The sequence below is a fragment of the Paramisgurnus dabryanus genome, chromosome 9 (genome assembly GCF_030506205.2).
Source record: "Paramisgurnus dabryanus chromosome 9, PD_genome_1.1, whole genome shotgun sequence".
In the NCBI taxonomy this organism is placed as follows: domain Eukaryota; kingdom Metazoa; phylum Chordata; class Actinopteri; order Cypriniformes; family Cobitidae; genus Paramisgurnus; species Paramisgurnus dabryanus.
This window is the reverse complement of record NC_133345.1, coordinates 8983287-9002918: the sequence shown is the minus strand read 5'-3', so window position 1 is coordinate 9002918 and position 19632 is coordinate 8983287. Positions and strand designations below refer to the sequence as shown.

Here is a 19632-nt window from a genome sequence, read left to right as displayed (position 1 = left end):
TATTAAAATTGTACTTTATTCTTAAAACTATATCTTGTCTGTGTATTTGCTCCCGGGATCTTACAAATGGGACTGAGGATCAATGTCTGGATGACGCACTTCCATCCAAATGCCTGATGAGAGAGAAGGAAAATAAACAACAATGTGAGTGTTAGTTCTCAGAAACGGGATGTTTTCTTCCATTGTCTTGATTCTTTACTGCAATCATATAAAGTAGTTTATTCTTAGTTGAGTAATAAGTTAATTAGCCTCATGAGAAAATTACGCTTTAAATTTTATGTGCCCTTTGTTTTTTTCCCGCACAACAAAGACCACAAAATATGGACGCACTGTTGCAATGTAGCAGTAGCTTTAGTTGCCTATGATATTATTGTTTCGTTTTTGTCCAAAACTTTATAAGACATGTGCATATAAAGTTTGTCATTGTACAAAAAATATTGTGCTAGTTTGAACCATAAGTGGTGCTTTAATCATGCTTTAGCACCACTTATGGTTCTGCAGAGGTGCTATAGCCCTAAAAAGGGTTCCCCTGTGATTACTAGCTTTTAGTTCTATTTAGCACATTTTTTAAAGAGTCTACAAACTGCATATTTAAAATTATGCTGTGCAGTATATCATCCAGTGTATAGAATAAAATGATCTGACATAATTTTTAATGTTTTTTTTGGCTTTCTTATAATGTGAAAGAGCCAATATTGTGTATGTACTGTATACCACGGGGTTGTTAAATGCTTTATTCTGATTGGTTGAGAAATGTGCCATGGGTTTTGATTATTTTTTTTGGACAAAAGGAATACTTAAACCTGTCAAAAGCCTTAAAATAACCACCAGAACAATGTTTGTGGTAACCGTTGTATATGCGGTATAGTCCTTTGATTAATTTGAAAATAACGCACACGTGCGTTGTAGGGCTGCATTACCCCCTTGGGTGTGCATTATTTTCGAATAATTCAACACCCGTTGTCAATTGTTCCTTATGTTGATTGACCAATGTGTCTTCATTGGTTTTTAACTAATTAAAAATATTAAAGATACAATAGAAATGCTTGATGCTGTTATCACAACATTACAAAAAGTCTTATTACAGGTAATGTGATAAAGAAATACAATCACAACTCAAATACACTATTAAAAAATAAAGGTGCTTCACGATGCCATAAACCATTTGTGGCTAAATGGCTTAAATAACAGCAAACAGCTGAAGAAACCTTTTGTATATTTTATTTAGTGTAAAAAGGTGCTACAGGAAAAAAGGTATGAAAGAAATACTTCTTAAAAATAACCTTTAAGGAACCAAAAGTGGTTAATTTATGGCAGCACTGTGAAGAACCTTTAAAGCACCTTTATTTTTAAGAGTGTACTGTTCATCAAATCATTGACATCTGTTTTGCCCTTAAGCAAGTTTAGTGAAAGTGAGGCAGACTACTCACAAAACTCTCAAAATTTAAGCCTCATATTACCACGACAACTTTTTGTTTTGTTATCAACATTTATTACCTTTAGTGCATTTTTAGCAATTTGTTTGACCAATTAAAGGTTATTGCCGGTCAAATTTGCATTACAGAAAAAATAAGAGGGTATATATATATATATATATATATATATATATATATACAGTATATATATATATATATATATATATATATATATATATATATATATATATATATATATATATATATATACCTCTAATGAGAACTGGCATCTCACAAACAGAATTCCTGTATGCCATCTATGATCAGCCCCTGTGGCTGGTGTTAGTACTAGAAACTTATCTCAAAGTTTTAACTCCACCCCCTTGGGACCTCTCTAATATCTATTTAGGAATATGCAAAAACATACAGACGCCTCTGATTACATCAGGCATTTAGTAATGAATGCCTGGGTCCTCCAGCATAATGTCTTATTTATTTAACTGGAGGAGCAAGAGAGCAGCAGAGATGAAGAGGAGATGAAGATAGCTCATTTTCCACATTTCTTTGTTTTCTCAGGGGAGAAAGGGTAAATGAGATGCCGGCACTAGTAAAGGCAGGGCTCGAGCTCTTTTCACGCTAACCCTGTCAAGGCCCACACACGCAACAGGATAAACTCAGGGGCTTTGGAAAACTCAACCATACTCTATAAGGCATTCAAGCAATAACACATTTGTTATCTTACTACAGCAATTTGCTTAATGTCAGTATTTTCAGTAGTATCCAAAATTCTCCAAAATATTGTGATTTGACATTAGACTCTCAAAGCAGAAATATAGCATACTGTATAGCCAAACATAGAATGCTGTTGGGTAGATGTTGTTCATAAACTATAAGCTGTTTGGAGAGCGTTCTGCTTATTAGCAGGTAAATGAAATGCAAAGAAGATCTCTGTATTTTAACCATCATTTAGATTTCATGCGCTCAGCCTGACCTCTCTATAGATTCACGATCTGCAATATAAATTCACAGGTAGGTGAAACAAGACCTGGGAAAGTATATCTGTGCAAACAGTAGACCACTTATGCGTGTCATGAGAATTTGCAAAGGGAAATTAAACCACTATGGTCGCTATATACATAAGAGAGCATTTATAAAGTAAGGACACACCGGAAGGTCCTGAACTTTCTTGGATACCAGTTATCCATGGCTGTAAATTCAATCCAAACAAAGGGACAATTGACCCCATACATATGGCATAGACATAGCCTTCATTTGAATAAATCAAATTCAGACATAAACAGCCGACCACAGTTGTCAGATTTCTTTAAAAGTAATAAAGTTTCACACAACACAGGCCTGTATCAGTTTTAAAAGGTTTGATTCTGATAACTCACAACAACAAAACTTGAATAGGAGCAGTGAGAGTGCGTCATCTGAACATCATCTGAAGACCCCATCATTTTTGTAAGGTGCTGCTCTGTAGGCTACTAATTTGTAAATTAAAGGAAGTCATTAAATACCATTGTCAGATAATCACAAATAAACGTGCACCTCCTTTAGGCTGGTGTATATTGTTTAAATTATTAGAAAAACATTTAGGCCTAATGTGTTTGAAACTTCCTTTAGCGGTTACTTATGTTATAAGCGGCTATCGCGATAATAGAAAGTGGATGACGTCACAAAAGTATAACGCAAGCTAAATTGATCTCCACCAACATTTGCAGTAACTATTAATTAAGTCCATAAGGAACATCACTGATAAGTAATTGATCATAGGTGATTTTATTCATCCACATGGTTCATTATGTTTCTAAACCTTTCAAATGACCTTTTTAAATGTTCTCTCATATATTCATGGATTTAGCTGACGGTTTTATCCAAAGGGAAACAACAAAGTGCACTAACAATTTGACATCACATTTATTTACAATATCAACTCTCAATTCATACTGCGGCCTTCAGTGAAACCACAGAGCATCATTGCTGACTAACCAGGTGAAATAAAGCACAGCGGGAAAATCCCATAGCAATTCCAAGCATTTGACTGCACACCTCGTCTGAAAACATTTAAAATCATCTCTCCTCAATAAATCCTCTGACCACTCATCATTCAGCAGGCTTTTAGCGGTCCCTTAAAGACAAACAGCGGGTGAAATGAATCCGCTGTCACCTCTCATTTCTCTCCGCATGCGCGGCCCTGTGAGAGAGCGCGTTGTTCCCGGGGACTCTCGGGTTTACCGTCCCGGGCTCTTTTTCTCAGGCATTTGCTTTAAGATCACCCCCCTCCGTGCCCCCGTTCCCCCACCAGACGTGTCTGACAGCCTGAACTCGACGTGAGCCGCTCACCAGACTACAAAACTCATTCATCTGTGGCCTCCGACGGTCAAATCTGGATCCAATAAAGCAGGAGACTATTGATCCCTTGTCTCATTCACAGCTTGCTGTGTCGGTTCTTCACCACTAGGGGGTTCTCTGGTCCATGATTGGAGACGATGCCACAAATATGGCTATATTACAATTATGCATTTTGCTGATTCTTTTCTCCATAGTGACTTACAGTGCATTCAAGCTATGTATCAGTGAGCTACCTTTGTGACGCATTCTGTCATTGTTTATAGGGGATTAAAACCAGTGGCAGCTGTCTGTGAAATTGGGAGCTAGGAGACAGATGCCTATAACATGAATAAGCATATATCTAAAATTGCTACAGTGACACATCCACATATGGAAAAAGGTTGACTTGAATCACTCCCCAGGACATCTGGTCACATCTCAGCGTGCGAGCAGGTTTATGTCATGTCCGTTCATACAAATACGAGAACAAAAGGGGTATAAAATAGAACAGATGCATATGTTATACATATAATGTGGTGCTAAAATTTGAGACTATGTTAAAGTCTGGGATTGTTTTCACTTAAATATAATATAAACACTATACTTAATTACAGAAATGTTTATTAAAATATTGCTAAGTGACATTTGTGATAATGACCTGGGGACAAAAGGTCAGATTTCCTTTACTTTGAAAATTCCATTGAAAATTCCAAATTTTATAGGCCTACATCTTGTAGAATCTATTCCGAGTCCATGCTTTCATTGGAAAAGGGAGACGTAGCATGCCAAATACTAAGAAATATTACATTTGTTTATATATTTATCATATAATTTGTTATTTAACTGTTAATTAAAGTTATTATAAAAATATATTTTTTTAATTAGAAAAAACTTTTGGAGTAATTTTAGTTACTGAAGGCAGTAGTTGATATGTTTGTATACTACTTGCAATTGTAATATGAAAACAAATCTAGCCACATATTTTCAATTTGCCCAGTGAGTGGGGCTGTACTGCCAATTTATTGAGAAAAATCTCAAATAAGTAGACACGCAACATGACATGAGACATCTATCCGAAAGGATAAAGCCAACTTCAAAAGAAATGGTAGAGACAGGGAGCTGGCCTGAAATTGGGCATGTGTGAGTGACTGCGGGGGCACTGCTCTAAACGCCCTGGCAAAAACCACAACATTCTTCCCTGGCCTTAAAGAGACAGTGCATTTTTTAAGACACAAACACACCACATTAACATGGTCTTCTGTATAGTGATGTACGTGAAACAAATAAACATGATTTCTGCGTCAACACATGTGCTTAGTGTATTGTTGTATTGTAATTAAGGATTACCCATTGTTTTGTGTGGAATGTATAAGTTTTATACTGTATAAAATCATCTGATGCAATAATTTGTATTGACTGATAGAGGGCAGAGTTGAGCTATGGACGAGACCAAACACGTCACTGTAAGGCATCAGTGTCTTTCAAATAGTACTTTGTAATATCTTAAAACGCCTTAAATGACAAGTAGATTTTAGCAAAAATTATAATTTTTTCTTTAAGAAGTAACAAAGTTTAAAATTCTAAAAGTAAAAACAATTTTAAAATGTATTTATTTTATAAGTGTTTATTTTTTTTAGTATGTAGCCACAATGTTTTTTGTCTTTGTATTTGTTGTGTTTTTCACACATACACATCAACCTATGTAAATAAGGCAGTGAACCTCTAAAACACAACACATACACACAGAAATATAAAGCCTAAGACAAAGGTGAAAACACCCACATACGGTCACATTAGCATAGGCCTACACGCAAACGTGTGCTAGCAGTCATTTAGCTGCACTGACACACTTTCTCTCACATATACACATGTAGCTTCACACATCTTTTATCTACATCTTAAGCATCTTGTGTTACAGTATAGATGGAGGGAACTTTACGGCTTTGTGTTAACTTTGTCAGTTATGATTGACAAATTGTTCTGAGTGTCATGCAATTTCATTATAAGCCTATGTTTCAAACAAATGAGTGTGGTTAAGGATGAGAGGTTGGTCCTGCATATTTTCGCTTTGTTGGGTGCGCTGATTTGAACTCTGATTAAAAATGGGACAGGAACCAACCACATTCACAAGACTGCTGATAAGAGCAAAAAGGTTTTTAAATCACTAGCAGAGAGAGAGAGAGAGTGAGAGAGAGAGAGAGAGAGAGAGAGAGAGAGAGAGAGAGAGAGAGAGAGAGAGAGAGAGACTGGAGGAGAGAGGTACATGGAGAATGGAGGAGGCAGCTCAGTCCATTTCCTCACAGAATATCAGACTACAGGATAGACGCTACATCCTTAAACCAGTCTATAAATACTCATGTGTTAGGATTTTATGTCAGTGTGTGTGTGTGTGTGTGTGTGTGTGTGTGTGCGTGTGTGTGTGTGCATGTGTGCGTGCATGCGTTTGTGTGTGTGTGTGTGAGAGAGAGACTGTGAAAGAAAGAGAGAGAAAGAGGGAAAGAGAAACAGAGAAGAGACTGAAGATCAGTACATGCTTGTTGTATTGCAGTGCTATTGTCCGGATAGCCATATACCCTGCTGAAAAAAACAGCATAGCCTACCAGCAAGACCAGCATATGTTGTGTTTTGGTGCTGGTTTGCTAGTGAACACCAGCTAAACCAGCATCAGCACCAGCATTAGCACCAGCTTAACCAGCACCAAACCAGCATTAGCACCAGCATCCCATGCTGGTCATACCAGCATCCCATGCTGGTCATACCAGCAAGACCAGCATATTCTGTGTTTTGGTGCTGGTATGCTGGGGACCACCAGCTAAACCAGCATCAAACCAGCATAAACCAGCATAATTCCCATGCTGGTCCATGCTGGTTTGATGCTGTTTTTTCAGCAGGGTAAGCACACAACAATAAACACACAAGTGTTATTGTTTGTGTGTGGTTAGAATCAGGGGGTTTCTTAGACTAAAGTTTGATGGGAAAGTTGGTTGATCATTTATGTGGCTGTAATCCTATTCAGATGTACTGCTAAAATTTACACACTGCACCTTTAAACTATTTATGGGTTGTTTCAACCCAAAATCCATTGGGTTCATTTAACCCAATGCCTGGGTTCAACCCAATGCTTGGTTGAAAATTTTTCCTAGCTTACTTAGAATGTATCTTAGGCACTGTTTATACCTGGTATTAAGATGCGTTTTGGTCAAGCGGATCACAAGTGGACGAAGCTAAAAACATGTGTAAATGGGGTGTAAAACATTTTGAGCCCATCCACTTTCGACCACATTCAGAGCTAGTCAAAAACACATTTGACCTTTTGATTGCTTTTGTGGTGTAGACGCACACATGGTTGAATGTGTTTGAACAGCCACAAAAGACCCCCTATTTCTGCCTTTTGATCTAATGTAGTGTAATGAGTACAATGTTTTTACATTAAACATGACTTTTAGTGCAATCTTAAGGCTTTCATTGATAAAACTGAAGCGGCTGCTCTCCACCTATTTGTTTCATTTTAAAGCGTTTGAAAAATTGCTTAAGCCTATTTCATCAATTGCTCTGAAATATCAGAGAAAGCCTATACATATATACATGTACAAACATTGTACAGCATGTGTACTTACAGCACAAGCAGCAGCCTTCATCCTAATATTAGTTTGCATCGTTTTTAACCGGTCTTTTGTCCTGCTCGTGTTTAAACGACAGCAGAGGGACTCACCCAAAGACCACCCCCTCAGTAATAAGGACAGAAGCGGTGTAAAGTGGACAAAAGAGATGGATTCAAATACCAGGTGTAAATGTGAATGTGTCTCTCTTGTCCACTTGCAATTTGATTGACCAAAACGCATCTTAATACCAGGTATAAACAGCCCCCTAGACTACTAATCAACCATAGTGACCACCCAGAAGACCCCTGTCAACCAAAAATAAATGCTTGGGTCACATGGCAGTGAGTTTAACATGAGAAACCAACACTCACATTTTTTATATATAAAATGCAATAATTTGGTTATATATTATAGAGACAATGTGTACTGTATTTTGATGTGCATGCTAAACAATGACATTGGTTACAAACCACTCAGAGAGCTAAATTGAATGTCTAGTTTCATTTTTGGTGATTTTCTAATTTACCATGAAAGCTGTGCTATAAAAACAGAAACCATGACAGCTGGACTCACTCAAGTCTTGCCATACCCCATCAGTACGCACGAAACAGGCCATATTGAGGACATCCCTCTCACAAACCACACAGACACACACACATATGCACAAATATTAATCTGTGTTAGGCACCCCATCTTTATAAAAGGGGAGTTAGAGAGGGAACTGTCATCTACACAACTCTCTTCCCTCCTAATTATGTCGATGCATGTGTGTCTAAATGTCAGATATCAAGCCACTAATGAAGAGAAGTTCTGGGTGCTGTTGGATGTTGACGCTTGTTAGTATTGGACCGATCCCAGTATCTTATCAAGACAAACTATTATTCTTTTTTTTTTGTTCTTTTGATGGATTTCTCTCATTTTTAATCCTCTTTTCTTGTTTTCCAACAGACTCTGCTGATGTTAAACACTGTCACAATTTAATTTGAGGGAAAATGCTTCAATGTAACAAAATGTGCTTGGAGCTGATAGCCTTAGCAATTCGACATATACGCACCCAAAGGATTATTAGGAACACCTGTTCAATTCCTCATTAATGCTATTATCTAATCAACCAATCACATGGCAGTTGCTTCAATGCATTTAGAGGTGAATGTCAGAATGGGAAAGAAAGGTGATTCAAGCAATTCAAGCAATTCAAGCAAATGGTTGTTGGTGCCAGACACAATCTGCTCAGTTACTGGGATTTTCACGCACAACCATTTCTAGGGTGTACAAAGAATGGTGTAAAAATGGAAAAACATCCAGTATGCGGCAGTCCTGTGGGCGAAAATACCTTGTTGATGCTAGAGGTCAGAGGAGAATGGGCCGACTGATTCAAGCTGATAGAAGAGCAACTTTGACTGAAATAACCACTCGTTACAACCGAGGTATGCAGCAAAGCATTTGTGAAGCCACAACCTGCACAACCTTGAGGTGGATGGGCTACAACAGCAGAAGACCCCACCGGGTACCACTCATCTCCACTACACATAGGAAAAAGAGGCTACAATTTGCACAAACTTACCAAAATTGGACAGTTGAAGACTAGAAAAATGTTGCCGGGTCTGATGAGTCTCGATTTCTGATGAGACATTTAGATGGTAGAGTCAGAATTTGGCGTAAACAGAATGAGAACATGGATCCATCATGTCTTGTTACCACTGTGCAGGCTGGTGGTGGTGGTGTAATGGTGTGGGGGTTGTTTTCTTGGCACACTTTAGGCTCCTTAGTGCCAATTGGGCATCATTTAAATGCCACAGCCTACCTGAGCATTGTTTCTGACCATGTCCATCCCTTTATGACCACCATGTACCCATCCTCTGATGGCTACTTCCAGCAGGATAATGCACCATGTCACAAAGCTTGATTCATTTTAAATTGGTTTCTTGAACATGAAAATGAGTTCACTGTACTAAAATGGCCCCCACAGTCACCAGATCTCAACCCAATAGAGCATTTTGGGATGTGGTGGAACGGGAGCTTCGTGCCCTGGATGTGCATCCCATAAATCTCCATCAACTGCAAGATGCTATCTTATCAATATGGGCCAACATTTATAAAGAATGCTTTCAGCACCTTGTTGAATCAATGCCACGTAGAATAAAGACAGTCCTGAAGCGATGGGGGATCAAAGACCGTATTAGTATGGTGTTATAGTAATAATCCGTTGGGTCAGTGTATAGCGCAACTGCATCTCTGCACAGTAATAAATGATGTCAAATCAATTTGAATGTTTTATTCACATTATATTATATATTTTTATGTTACTTTAACATAACAATTTTAAAAAATACAGTGTGGTAACCTGAGTTGGCTCATTATCGATCCTGCTATTTATTTCTCTCTGCTCTTTCACATCTACATACCATTTTATTAAATAAAGACATAAAAAGCCCAAAGAGTAACTTAAAAAAATTGTTTTAGAAACCTCATGTGAGTATATCCAAGTACACCCCTGTTATATTTTGTAAAACAGCATCATAGTGTTCTACAAATACAGTAACAGATGTTTTTATAACACTGAATACACTCCATGCAGTGTCCTTAACTCAATAAGGGTTGAGTCGCTATGACCTTCTCTCACTGATGGCCAAGGTTCACACCTCCATGGAGCAAGACTGTATCCGATTGTGGTCAACAGTCCTCACAGTCGTGCACTCACAGGTGGTGTTGGCCGGGTGACACTCCCTTCTCCCAACAATACACTTGAAATGAGTTCCGGCTCACGGGTCCGGACCAGGGAGGGCTGCGGAGCTCTGTCCCATAGTGAAGCTCTGTGGAAGGGCAGCAGTGTTGTCCCTGGTCTTATTAAAATCTTCATGAGAACTTTAAACATCTGGAGAAGGCTGCACATTTTCCAAGGCATGAAATACTGGGGATGTTTGTATGACTTAGCAGGCCTATTTAGAGGCTGTTTGCACAACTCATAAAAAAGGATTGGGGACTTAATTAAAGATAATATCAAGGGCTAATGCTACTCCCAAAGAATGCAACCTTTCTCGAGGTTGCAACAAAGTCACATTGGATTCATTTGCACCATTACATAAACTCTCTTAACTAAGTTTGGTCAAGACATTCTCTAACTGTAATAGCAAAATTTTAGTTTTTTCATTCGGGACCTAAACTTGGGTTTGGGAGATCAAAAGTCGATACTGTCATGAATCATTATATGTCTGCTTTTGTGATCGCAACATAGCTTTTATCTAAAAATACCCCAGTAAGAAATGAAAACAAGGCTTCAGCAGAAAATCAGTCTTGTACCTCTCAAAGCAGCAGAGCTCGGAAATACAGTGGCCTAAAATAGACTGGCTCTTCATAAAGACCTCCTTCTTTGTAGTCGCTGGAGCAACATCTGTGCGGCAGTTTCTTAAGGGAAAGAGCCGGGCATTGAATCAAAGAGAGGAAAGATCTCTTGCGAGAGATGAGTAGGAGGACTTCTTTCTCACACTGGATGCTATCTCTGGCTCTTATCCCTCCCAAAATTGAAAAATGAACCTGCTGCAATCAGGACGGATCTAATAAAAGCTCATTAATTTCACCCATCCTGAAGTGTCTTAGGAAATAAAACATGAGCACAATAGGGAGACAGAGCAGAGATGGAAACCTTTGATACTCGGTCTCAAGTCAAACTTAATGTTCATAACGTTTAATTGACTCAGACAAGCAACTTCATTTAGACTCATTTACTTGCAATATTTTCATAGATGGAGCTGCTCTGTCTTCCTGTGTCCTGTGAAAATATATTTATGTTTGCTCCTGTGTCCAGGTATAAGAATCATGACATCTTTAAAAATATAATTGAAAATTAAAAATGAATCTTTCCACTATGGGGTTACTTCAGTGGCGTTTTTACCCACCACGCAAACCATGCAATTGCGTGGGGCCTCGCGGGCTTGGGGGGCCCCCTACTGGCCACAAGGTGTGCGAAAGTATGTTATGTTTATTCAGACCCAAATCTAAGATACGGGTAAAGCACGCGCGAGCGAGAGATGTGCTAGAATGCACGCAGAATAATATTTGCGCACATCCTCGCGAGGGCACATATAGGCTACTTCATGAGCAAAACTCTACGGGAAAGTGCACCTCTGCTCAGCACGCACAAATGCAGCCACATAAGTGCTGGAATCAGCGCTTGCTCGACTCTCTCTGTGCTCTCGTAACTGCACAACATTCACTCGATGGTCAAGTTTACTTTAAAGACTTTGGGCTTCACACCTGTGATTGGTGGTTTGGTTTGATCAGTGACACTTTTGTTTCACACTCGTACAGGGATAAACATGATAAAGACACCACGCAGGGGTTTAAATCACGTCGAAAATACATAAATCATATTCTGTATCTCATCATTGGGTAACACTTTATTTTGATAGTCCACTTCAGACATTTTACTAACTATATGTAACTTTGCAAATACTTATCAACTACCGATCTTTATAGTATTAGTAGACTGTCTGCTTAATATCTACTAACACTTTATTGTGATGATATCTCAACAGACATTCAACTGTCTGTAAGTATCTTTGCAGATGCATGTCAACTTATTCCACTAACTAACCCAAACCTCTTCCCTAACCCTTACAGTCTACTAATACTCTAATGACAGTTAGTTGACATATATTTGCAAATTATTGAAAGTTAGATGACATGTAGTTGCAAAGTTATTTATAGTTAGTAGAATGTCTAAAGTGGACTATTAAAATAAAGTGTTACCCATCAGGGTCATTAAATCTCATCTTTAGTGTCTAGTCTATATGCTTGTAGCTTGTTGTATCTCATAGTAAGTGTGTTTTTGCAATATGAACATGAGAGTTATGTGATTCCCATCCATAAATTCAATCAATAACCAACATACAATGTTGTTTGCTGGTGTTTGTTAGTTCAGTTTGTTCGATCAGTCTGAATCATAATCTAATGCTTCCTTTTTTTCCTCATTTAGTTTTTTTAGTAATATGTCAGACACTGAAGTTGCAGTATTAATTACATTGTTTTTAATACATCCTATAAGACATTTGCAAGCAAAAGATATATCTGAGGGGGGCGTGAACATTTTTTTTAAACCAAGAATTTTTGTCATACCAAACTGTAATAATTTAGTGTTATTTTAATAAGCGTAAAACAAAATAAACCAGGTTTATATATATCTCACTTCTATATACTGAATATTATTGTTGTGCAATTAAATTGAAAAACCTTGGGCAATGCTGGGGCATGGGGGGCCCTGGTTCTTGGACTTTGCATAGGGCCCCCAAAATGGTAAACATGCCACTGGGTTACTTAATCTAACCTGTGGCATGAAACCTATTAGCAAAAAGAGATTTAAGACTGTAATTGGACTTGTGACAAAAGAAGACTTAACTTGGAGACATGTCAACATGTCTGAGATAGAGGATGTGAGGTCTGCTAACACTCAGCAAAGCTCTGGGACAATTGAGGGGGGAATCTTTGATGAGACCTCAGTCAGGACGGCAGATGCTCTTGTAAAAATTGAGATGAAGTCTCCTATAGATAGTAAACCTTTGATGTCGTCCTATTATATTCGATCTCTAATAAAAGGTCTAAAAGCATTTCGATCCCAGCCTAGTTCTCATGTTCCTTTGGCTTACATCTGTTTTTTAAAAAAAAAGATGCGAAGGTGGGACCTGCTGGGTTACAGATCTGTGAGATTTAGTTTAACACAGAGCTTTGCACTTGCATGTTTCATGACAACAGGACGGACATGAGCAGTAAAGCAGTCAGAGACAGTGAGTGATGAACGTTTAGAGCTGCTGGTGAGGGAAAAGTGCTCTGTTTAATGTATAGCGTGACCAGACCGGGGAAAGGAAGAGAGGGAGATACATATAGAGAGATGTGTGTGAGAACAATAACAATAGATGATTACAAAAAAGTGATTAGAGGGAAGTGACGGCCGGTGACTTCTCTTTGGACAGGCGCATGTTTAAATATGTGTTCGGAGTGTCGTGTATGTTGCTCGTCATGTCAAAATTGCATCATGTAAACCTATGTGCATCATGCGTGATGTCAAAATGCGTCGAAAGGGTTTATGATAAAAGTTCACAAAATATTCGCAAAACACTAACCTAACACTAAACTATGATTACACATGAGATTAAGTGAGTATCTGGCAAATGTAATTCTCTCTCTTTTATCATAAACACATTTAAAGCGTCTGCAGCAGGCACTTATTTTGGCATGATGCGTGATGCACATAGGTTCATATGATGCACTGAACACATATTTTGACATGACAAGCCATACCGAAATACATATTTTGATGAGCTTTGCATTGTGCGACGGCAAAAAAGAAGTTAAATCTGCAATAAAAAGTCAGAGATGTTCATATGTTGTCAAAAAATGGTCCCTAGCTGTCATTATTGTGGTACCTAAAGAGCAAGTTCCTCAGTGGTACACCAATTTCAAACTCGACACTAGGAACTCAAACTTTTTTCATCAAAACCGAATTATCTGAGCTGTGCTAATCTAATTTTAGCTATCTTAACATGAAAATCCTACACTTCTATAGAAGTTGGGAGAGTAAGGGGGAGAGACAGAGTGAGAGTAAAAGATAGGATGGATGAAAGGTGTTGAAGTGATAAGAAAGGCGCAAGGCATGCAGGAGGTGATGAGCGTTAGATCATGTGGAGCAGAAGTGAATCAAGGCCTTTCCTTTGAACCACTCATCATGTTAATTGAAACAGCATTGCGGGCACTCAAGGAAGATCTGGATCGCATTCACCGCCTTTTATTCAATTTGGCTCATCGGAAGGGGTGCGCCTCACCCCACCTATTTTTTAGTCTTTTTTTCCGACTCGCTCCCATTTCTTTCGCCACATGGCCATAAGTCATGCAGCTAGCCTTTTGCCCCTGACGTGTTGCCCCTCCTGAGCCCTCTGGGATTGCTCTGCATCATCTTCATGGCGATTCTCCTCCGAGACGGCACAGGTTGACATGCCACCTCTTCACACCTCTCATCTTGGACTTGAAAGCACATCCAGATTTACTTTCAAGGACCCGCATGAAAGATCTTTGACCACGCACTTTCTAATTCAAACAAATGAGAGCACGGGGCCGCGGCGGAGAGCTTATCTTTCATCCACAAGGTGTTTTAGACGAGACGCGGACGGCACCCTAATAAAATTTACTGTCTGCGTAGGCAGCTGCATGGTAAATGCAATAGAAACCCACAAATGACGGTTTGAAGTGCTTGTTTATCGGCAGTGACTTTGTTTGTCATACAAATAGTGGATGACATTACTCATAATTGATTTCAATTTAAGCAATGAATAATGTGTACAAAAATGTAAATGTTTTTCACAATGCATTCTGGGAATTCCTTCCATGTTACTCTCCCTCAGTATCAAATTTGGGAAAAACAAGGCATTCATCTAGCAGTGCATTTGTGTCAGGAAAGTTTTAAAATGAGGTCTATAGAGACAGCTCACTACACATAACCATAAACAAACACCACTGCCACTTTTAAAATGATGATACATGCTGTTGTTGACCAAAACCTGACCAGATGTTTTGATGAAGACAAGATCACAGGGATCTCTGGTAATTTTACACTGAGACAATCCACACTTGTCACATACAGCTGGAGTCTTTCTCAAATACACACCTCGTACTCCCTTAAACACACGAGTATACGAACACACGCGCAGGTCATGACCACCCAGGCCTTATAACATCTTGTTCATTTGCTCACAACAACACAGCTGTTTTCGGGAACGATGCATGATAAATAGGTCCTTTTCTTTACTCTTCTATGTCCAAAACTCATCCAAACTCAGCAACACATCACAACTCCAGCCCAAAACTGCTTCCTCCCACTAGGAGCATTAAAAGGGGACCTTGGACAGTACACACAAACAGACCACTCCCTAATCCACTCTCCTCCTCTCCAGGCCAAGCAACCTGCAGGACAGATATCACCAGAGGAAATCCACACATTGTGACCCCCATCAGCCTCTCTTTCCTTTTTCCTCCGTATATGGACATTTTCCTCCCACCCTCACAGATTCAGCACAGGCTGTCGGACACAACGTAGGCACTAACTTAGTAACTGGGAAACATCATTCTATCCGTTTCCTCTGTAAACTCTTTTACAGTATATATAGATGAAACCAAAACAGTTACAACAATAGTTTGTTCATATAGCTCAGTTGATTGAATTATCAACGTAATGATCCTAGGAACACACATACTGATTAAAATCTATAGATTAAATCCACAGTCACCTTAGGTCTGCCAAATGTACAGTATAAGTCGAACAGACATAATTTCATAACACCTTTTTACACTCCAATAAAGTATTTTATTAATGCATGCATATAAAAAAAGATTGCATAAATATAAAAATATGAGTTAATAATGCAATGCTCATTTGTATGTGTGCTTGGATCTATAAAATTGCATTTGAATCTATAAATAAATGTAAAAAAATGTAATTCATACAGACAAGTAGTGTTTTAAAAATGTAATAAACGCACACTTGGAAATCAACAAGAATATAAAGATTGTTTAATCTTTTATTGCTTGTAATTGAACCAAATATATTTAACTAAATCGTTTTAATTTTGTTTAAAAAAGACCAACTATTAATAGAGCAATATTCTCATCTAATGATGTTGTTTTCGTCATATCAGTCGCTGGACACTTTGATGTGCAGAGTCCTGAATGGGTTTTGGAGTGAAGCGCTAGTAATTGGGGAGGGTGGGACTCCGGCAAGTGCGCTTTATCCTTCCTCTCCAGACAAGCCAGGTACACACACCAGCTGACAGCTCACCGCAAACAGCCTTCAGCCTATCAACGAATAACGGTAAGGGAAAGTTTATTTTAATTCCTCTATCGATTTGTCTGTGCTGGTAAACCGTTCAACTTGCGGAGCGCGTAAAAGACACTTGCGGTGCTGCGCTAAAGCGCTGCGCTTTGAAGTTTCAGTTTGGATCAGGATGAAGCGATCCGTTATTCAGAGACCCAAAAACTTTCTCACATGAAGAGTTTGAATGTGACTTTTTGATGGTAATGCTAAAACAGTCAATTTTATGTTATAATAGCATAAAAAAATAACTTTGTTAGAAGCAACATTCGTCAAATCTGGACTTTATAAATACGCATTTTCATTCTGAACTGTCATGAAAATTTGCATATAACTTTATTAAAGTTTTAGATTCTATCTATTGTTAAAATTTTCTTTTAACCCTAAGTTAAGAAGTTTAATTCATAAACTTAATTTTATTCATAAGCAAAATCGTAAATTCAGCCTTTACCTTTTTTCTTTTTTAATCATATAAACTTGGGTATTTTAGTGCCCAATACAGTATTCACTCATTTGAATAAGATAGTGTTTTGGTAACCTCTGGAAGATTCATCTGTAACAGCCAGCTCAACTTTTGACTGAGTGTAACATCAGTTGCCACACTCTCTAAGCACTTCAAGATGTTCACTATCTCTCCTACACACACACACACACGCATACACACACAAGCTGCTGTTTAAGGTGAATCCTCAGTTTTTCCCCTGCTCTGCCTGTCTACGTACGCGTCATGAACTCCAGAAACAGAATCCTCACAGCTGGGCTCCAGCTCTCTCTGCTAATAGCTGCTCTAGTAAACAATGATAAAGGCATGGCAGTAAGAGGACACTGACTGAATGAATTAGAAGGGAGGGTTGTGGGACAGATTCCAGGCATTGGACCGCTTCTTGGTTCCCTGTTTTTAAAACTCCTAATTATAAATACATACTGTATAAATCAAAACCTATAAAAGAAACGTATTAAAACAAAATGTAAATTTGACTAATGCCATTATGCCATATACATGGAGCTCAAATTGTGTGGCTTGTAGAAGTGTGCTATTATTTTCTGTCGGTTATTGTTTTTCATCTATGCAGCCACATTCCCTTGGCACTACTTAGTCTTTCTTTAGAAAAGGTTAAAGTCTAGTTTCCTGTAGCTCAATTGGTACAGCATTGCATTAGCAGCCCACAAGGGCATGGGTTTGATTCCAGGGAACACACACTAAAATGCACACCTTGTAATGCATTATAAGTTGATTTGGATAGATGCATCTGCCAAAATGCATAAATGCTGTTTATTTTTAACTAGTGATGGACTGCTATAATGGCCAGGATGTTAAAGTGATTTTATATGGATCTCATAATATCGATAATGTATCCACTTGACTGATTAACTGATTTAAAAAAAAAATGTTTTTATTATTATTTTATTATTAATAAAACGATATCAAATTTCTGTTTAAAACAGTAAAATCTGAGTCTAAGAAATACATTTATATTCAGAAATTGACATTGATTTACATATCAGCATCGGTCATTGTAAAAACATTGTCATACGTGCATTTTATTACTATTTGAACATTCATTAAACATCCTATAGAGAGCGTTGAATGTCATGTAAATTTAAAAACCACGATGACACAATTTATCTGATTTGTTGTACAACCCTGCCCGGTCGATTAAGACACACTTAAGCAACATTGCAATAACACTGCAATACACTACCACTGTTATGCTATTACATCACCATCAATTCCCACCCTTCTGCTTGTTGTGGGTCATCCAATGTCATTTATATTTTTGAGTGACAGGTTATTACTAATCCAGGTTAACCATACGGCCGTTGGAGTCTTGTCTCCCGGATAAACATTGTCTGATTGATTGAGGTCCATGCCCTCACCAACCTCACCTCCAGTGTGGCCGTGTGTGTGTTTCTTGTCCATAGACATCCACCGCTGCAGCAGTTTCAGAAACGACCTGTAGAATGAGTTACTACTCGGATCCAGTTTCCTCCTATCAGCCTCTTCAACCGCCTGACTGTCTGGGTGTAATGGTAAGACCCCTCCACCTTTCACCATAAATCACCTCTGTTTGGCCTGAGCTGCCCACCGCACCGGCCATGTGCATCAAGTGAACACAAATGCCTGTGTTATGATCCGTCAAGCTGGTGGTTAACTGAGGGTTTGTAGCACATAAGCTGTTTGCATGTTTGTTCAGTTTAGCCAGATAAGTGATAATTATTAAGCAATTCTTCGCTTGAAATTTAAATACAGTCATTTGAAATATGCAATATATAACACCAGTGGAAAACTACTTATTGTTCTTCATTTCATGCTTTGCTGTACTTCCACTTATATGTCAGAAGAATTATTTCTTCAGTATTACAATGCAAGATGTGCGAATGTGCGTGTCAAAGTAATTTCAGTGGTATTTAAAAGATCTGAACCCATGGGATGACACCTGCCCTGAATGCAGAACATTGTTTGGACACGTAATGCTTTGCGTGAACCCAGAGAAATATTATTGTCCAAAAGAGAGAAAAGAAATAAATGCAAAAGAAGAATTTGTATATGAATCTTTTAACCTCATTTGTGCCATTTAGGAGTCAGGGGGGTCAAGGTTGTTTGTTGGGCCTTTGTAAAAAAGAGATCCTGCATTTTGGGATTCCACACAGGTGAGATCAGAATGAAAGGTGTCTAATAAAGATTCATGGAGGACATTTAGCCATCAGTATGCACAGACAGGGCTGTTAGTCTTTGAGACGGAAAGGGTCGAATGCAAATCCGCACCCGACCCGGCCTCCTCATGCAGGAACTCACCGTTCAGCTAATCTGCTCAGGTGGCCTGTGTGGCTTTTGAAATTGAGATGACTGTACGCTCGTCTCCAACCGTGGTCAAAGGCTACGTGGAGGGGGCTTTCCTCCCGGTTCATTAATTTACATGTGCTGAAAAAGAAAATAACATTTTCTGATCTCATCACCCCCTCCACCTCTATCTCTCTCTCATGAACTATGTATGAAGATGAAGAAACCTGACAAAGAGAGATAGTTGGACGTTCGTCTCTGTTATTAGCACCACAGTCTAACCGAACATGATTGCCTGCTGTTGTTTGTTGTTCCCACTGAAGTACGTCTGTTGACACGGCACACTTAATTTTTCTTAAGGGCAGCTCAAGTACGTTGTGAAACCCACTTCATCACGCAACACGACTATCGAGACATGTCGCATTTGCATTTAATCTTTTCCGATTGGAGCGCGATATCAAAAAGCAAGGCATTGGTTATTTTCCGCTGATCGTCAGACATTCCGGCTCCCCGATTTGGCCATAAGGATGGGGGCCGGGGTGACATTGCCCTTTGAATCGGACGGGACCCTCCTGCACCCCATAAATCCAACTGCCGTCCTCCCTACTTCCTCTATATCTCCCTCAACAACCATCTATATCTCTC

The 19632-nt window shown here is 38.7% G+C and overlaps 1 protein-coding gene across 2 annotated transcripts in view; it reads left to right on the top strand.

Annotated features, from left to right (window-relative positions):
- The first annotated feature begins 16080 nt into the window (after window positions 1–16080).
- ets1 (v-ets avian erythroblastosis virus E26 oncogene homolog 1) overlaps window positions 16081–19632 on the top strand; it is a 45816-nt gene continuing 42264 nt past the window's right edge. The window contains exons 1-2 of one of the 2 annotated variants that reach the window (XM_065279339.2): window positions 16081–16205; window positions 18129–18236. In XM_065279339.2, the coding sequence (XP_065135411.2) occupies window positions 18168–18236 (69 nt within the window). In that variant the 5' untranslated portion in view covers window positions 16081–16205; window positions 18129–18167. The remainder of the gene's footprint in view (window positions 16206–18128; window positions 18237–19632) is intronic. The other variant, XM_065279338.2, reaches the window with a different exon arrangement.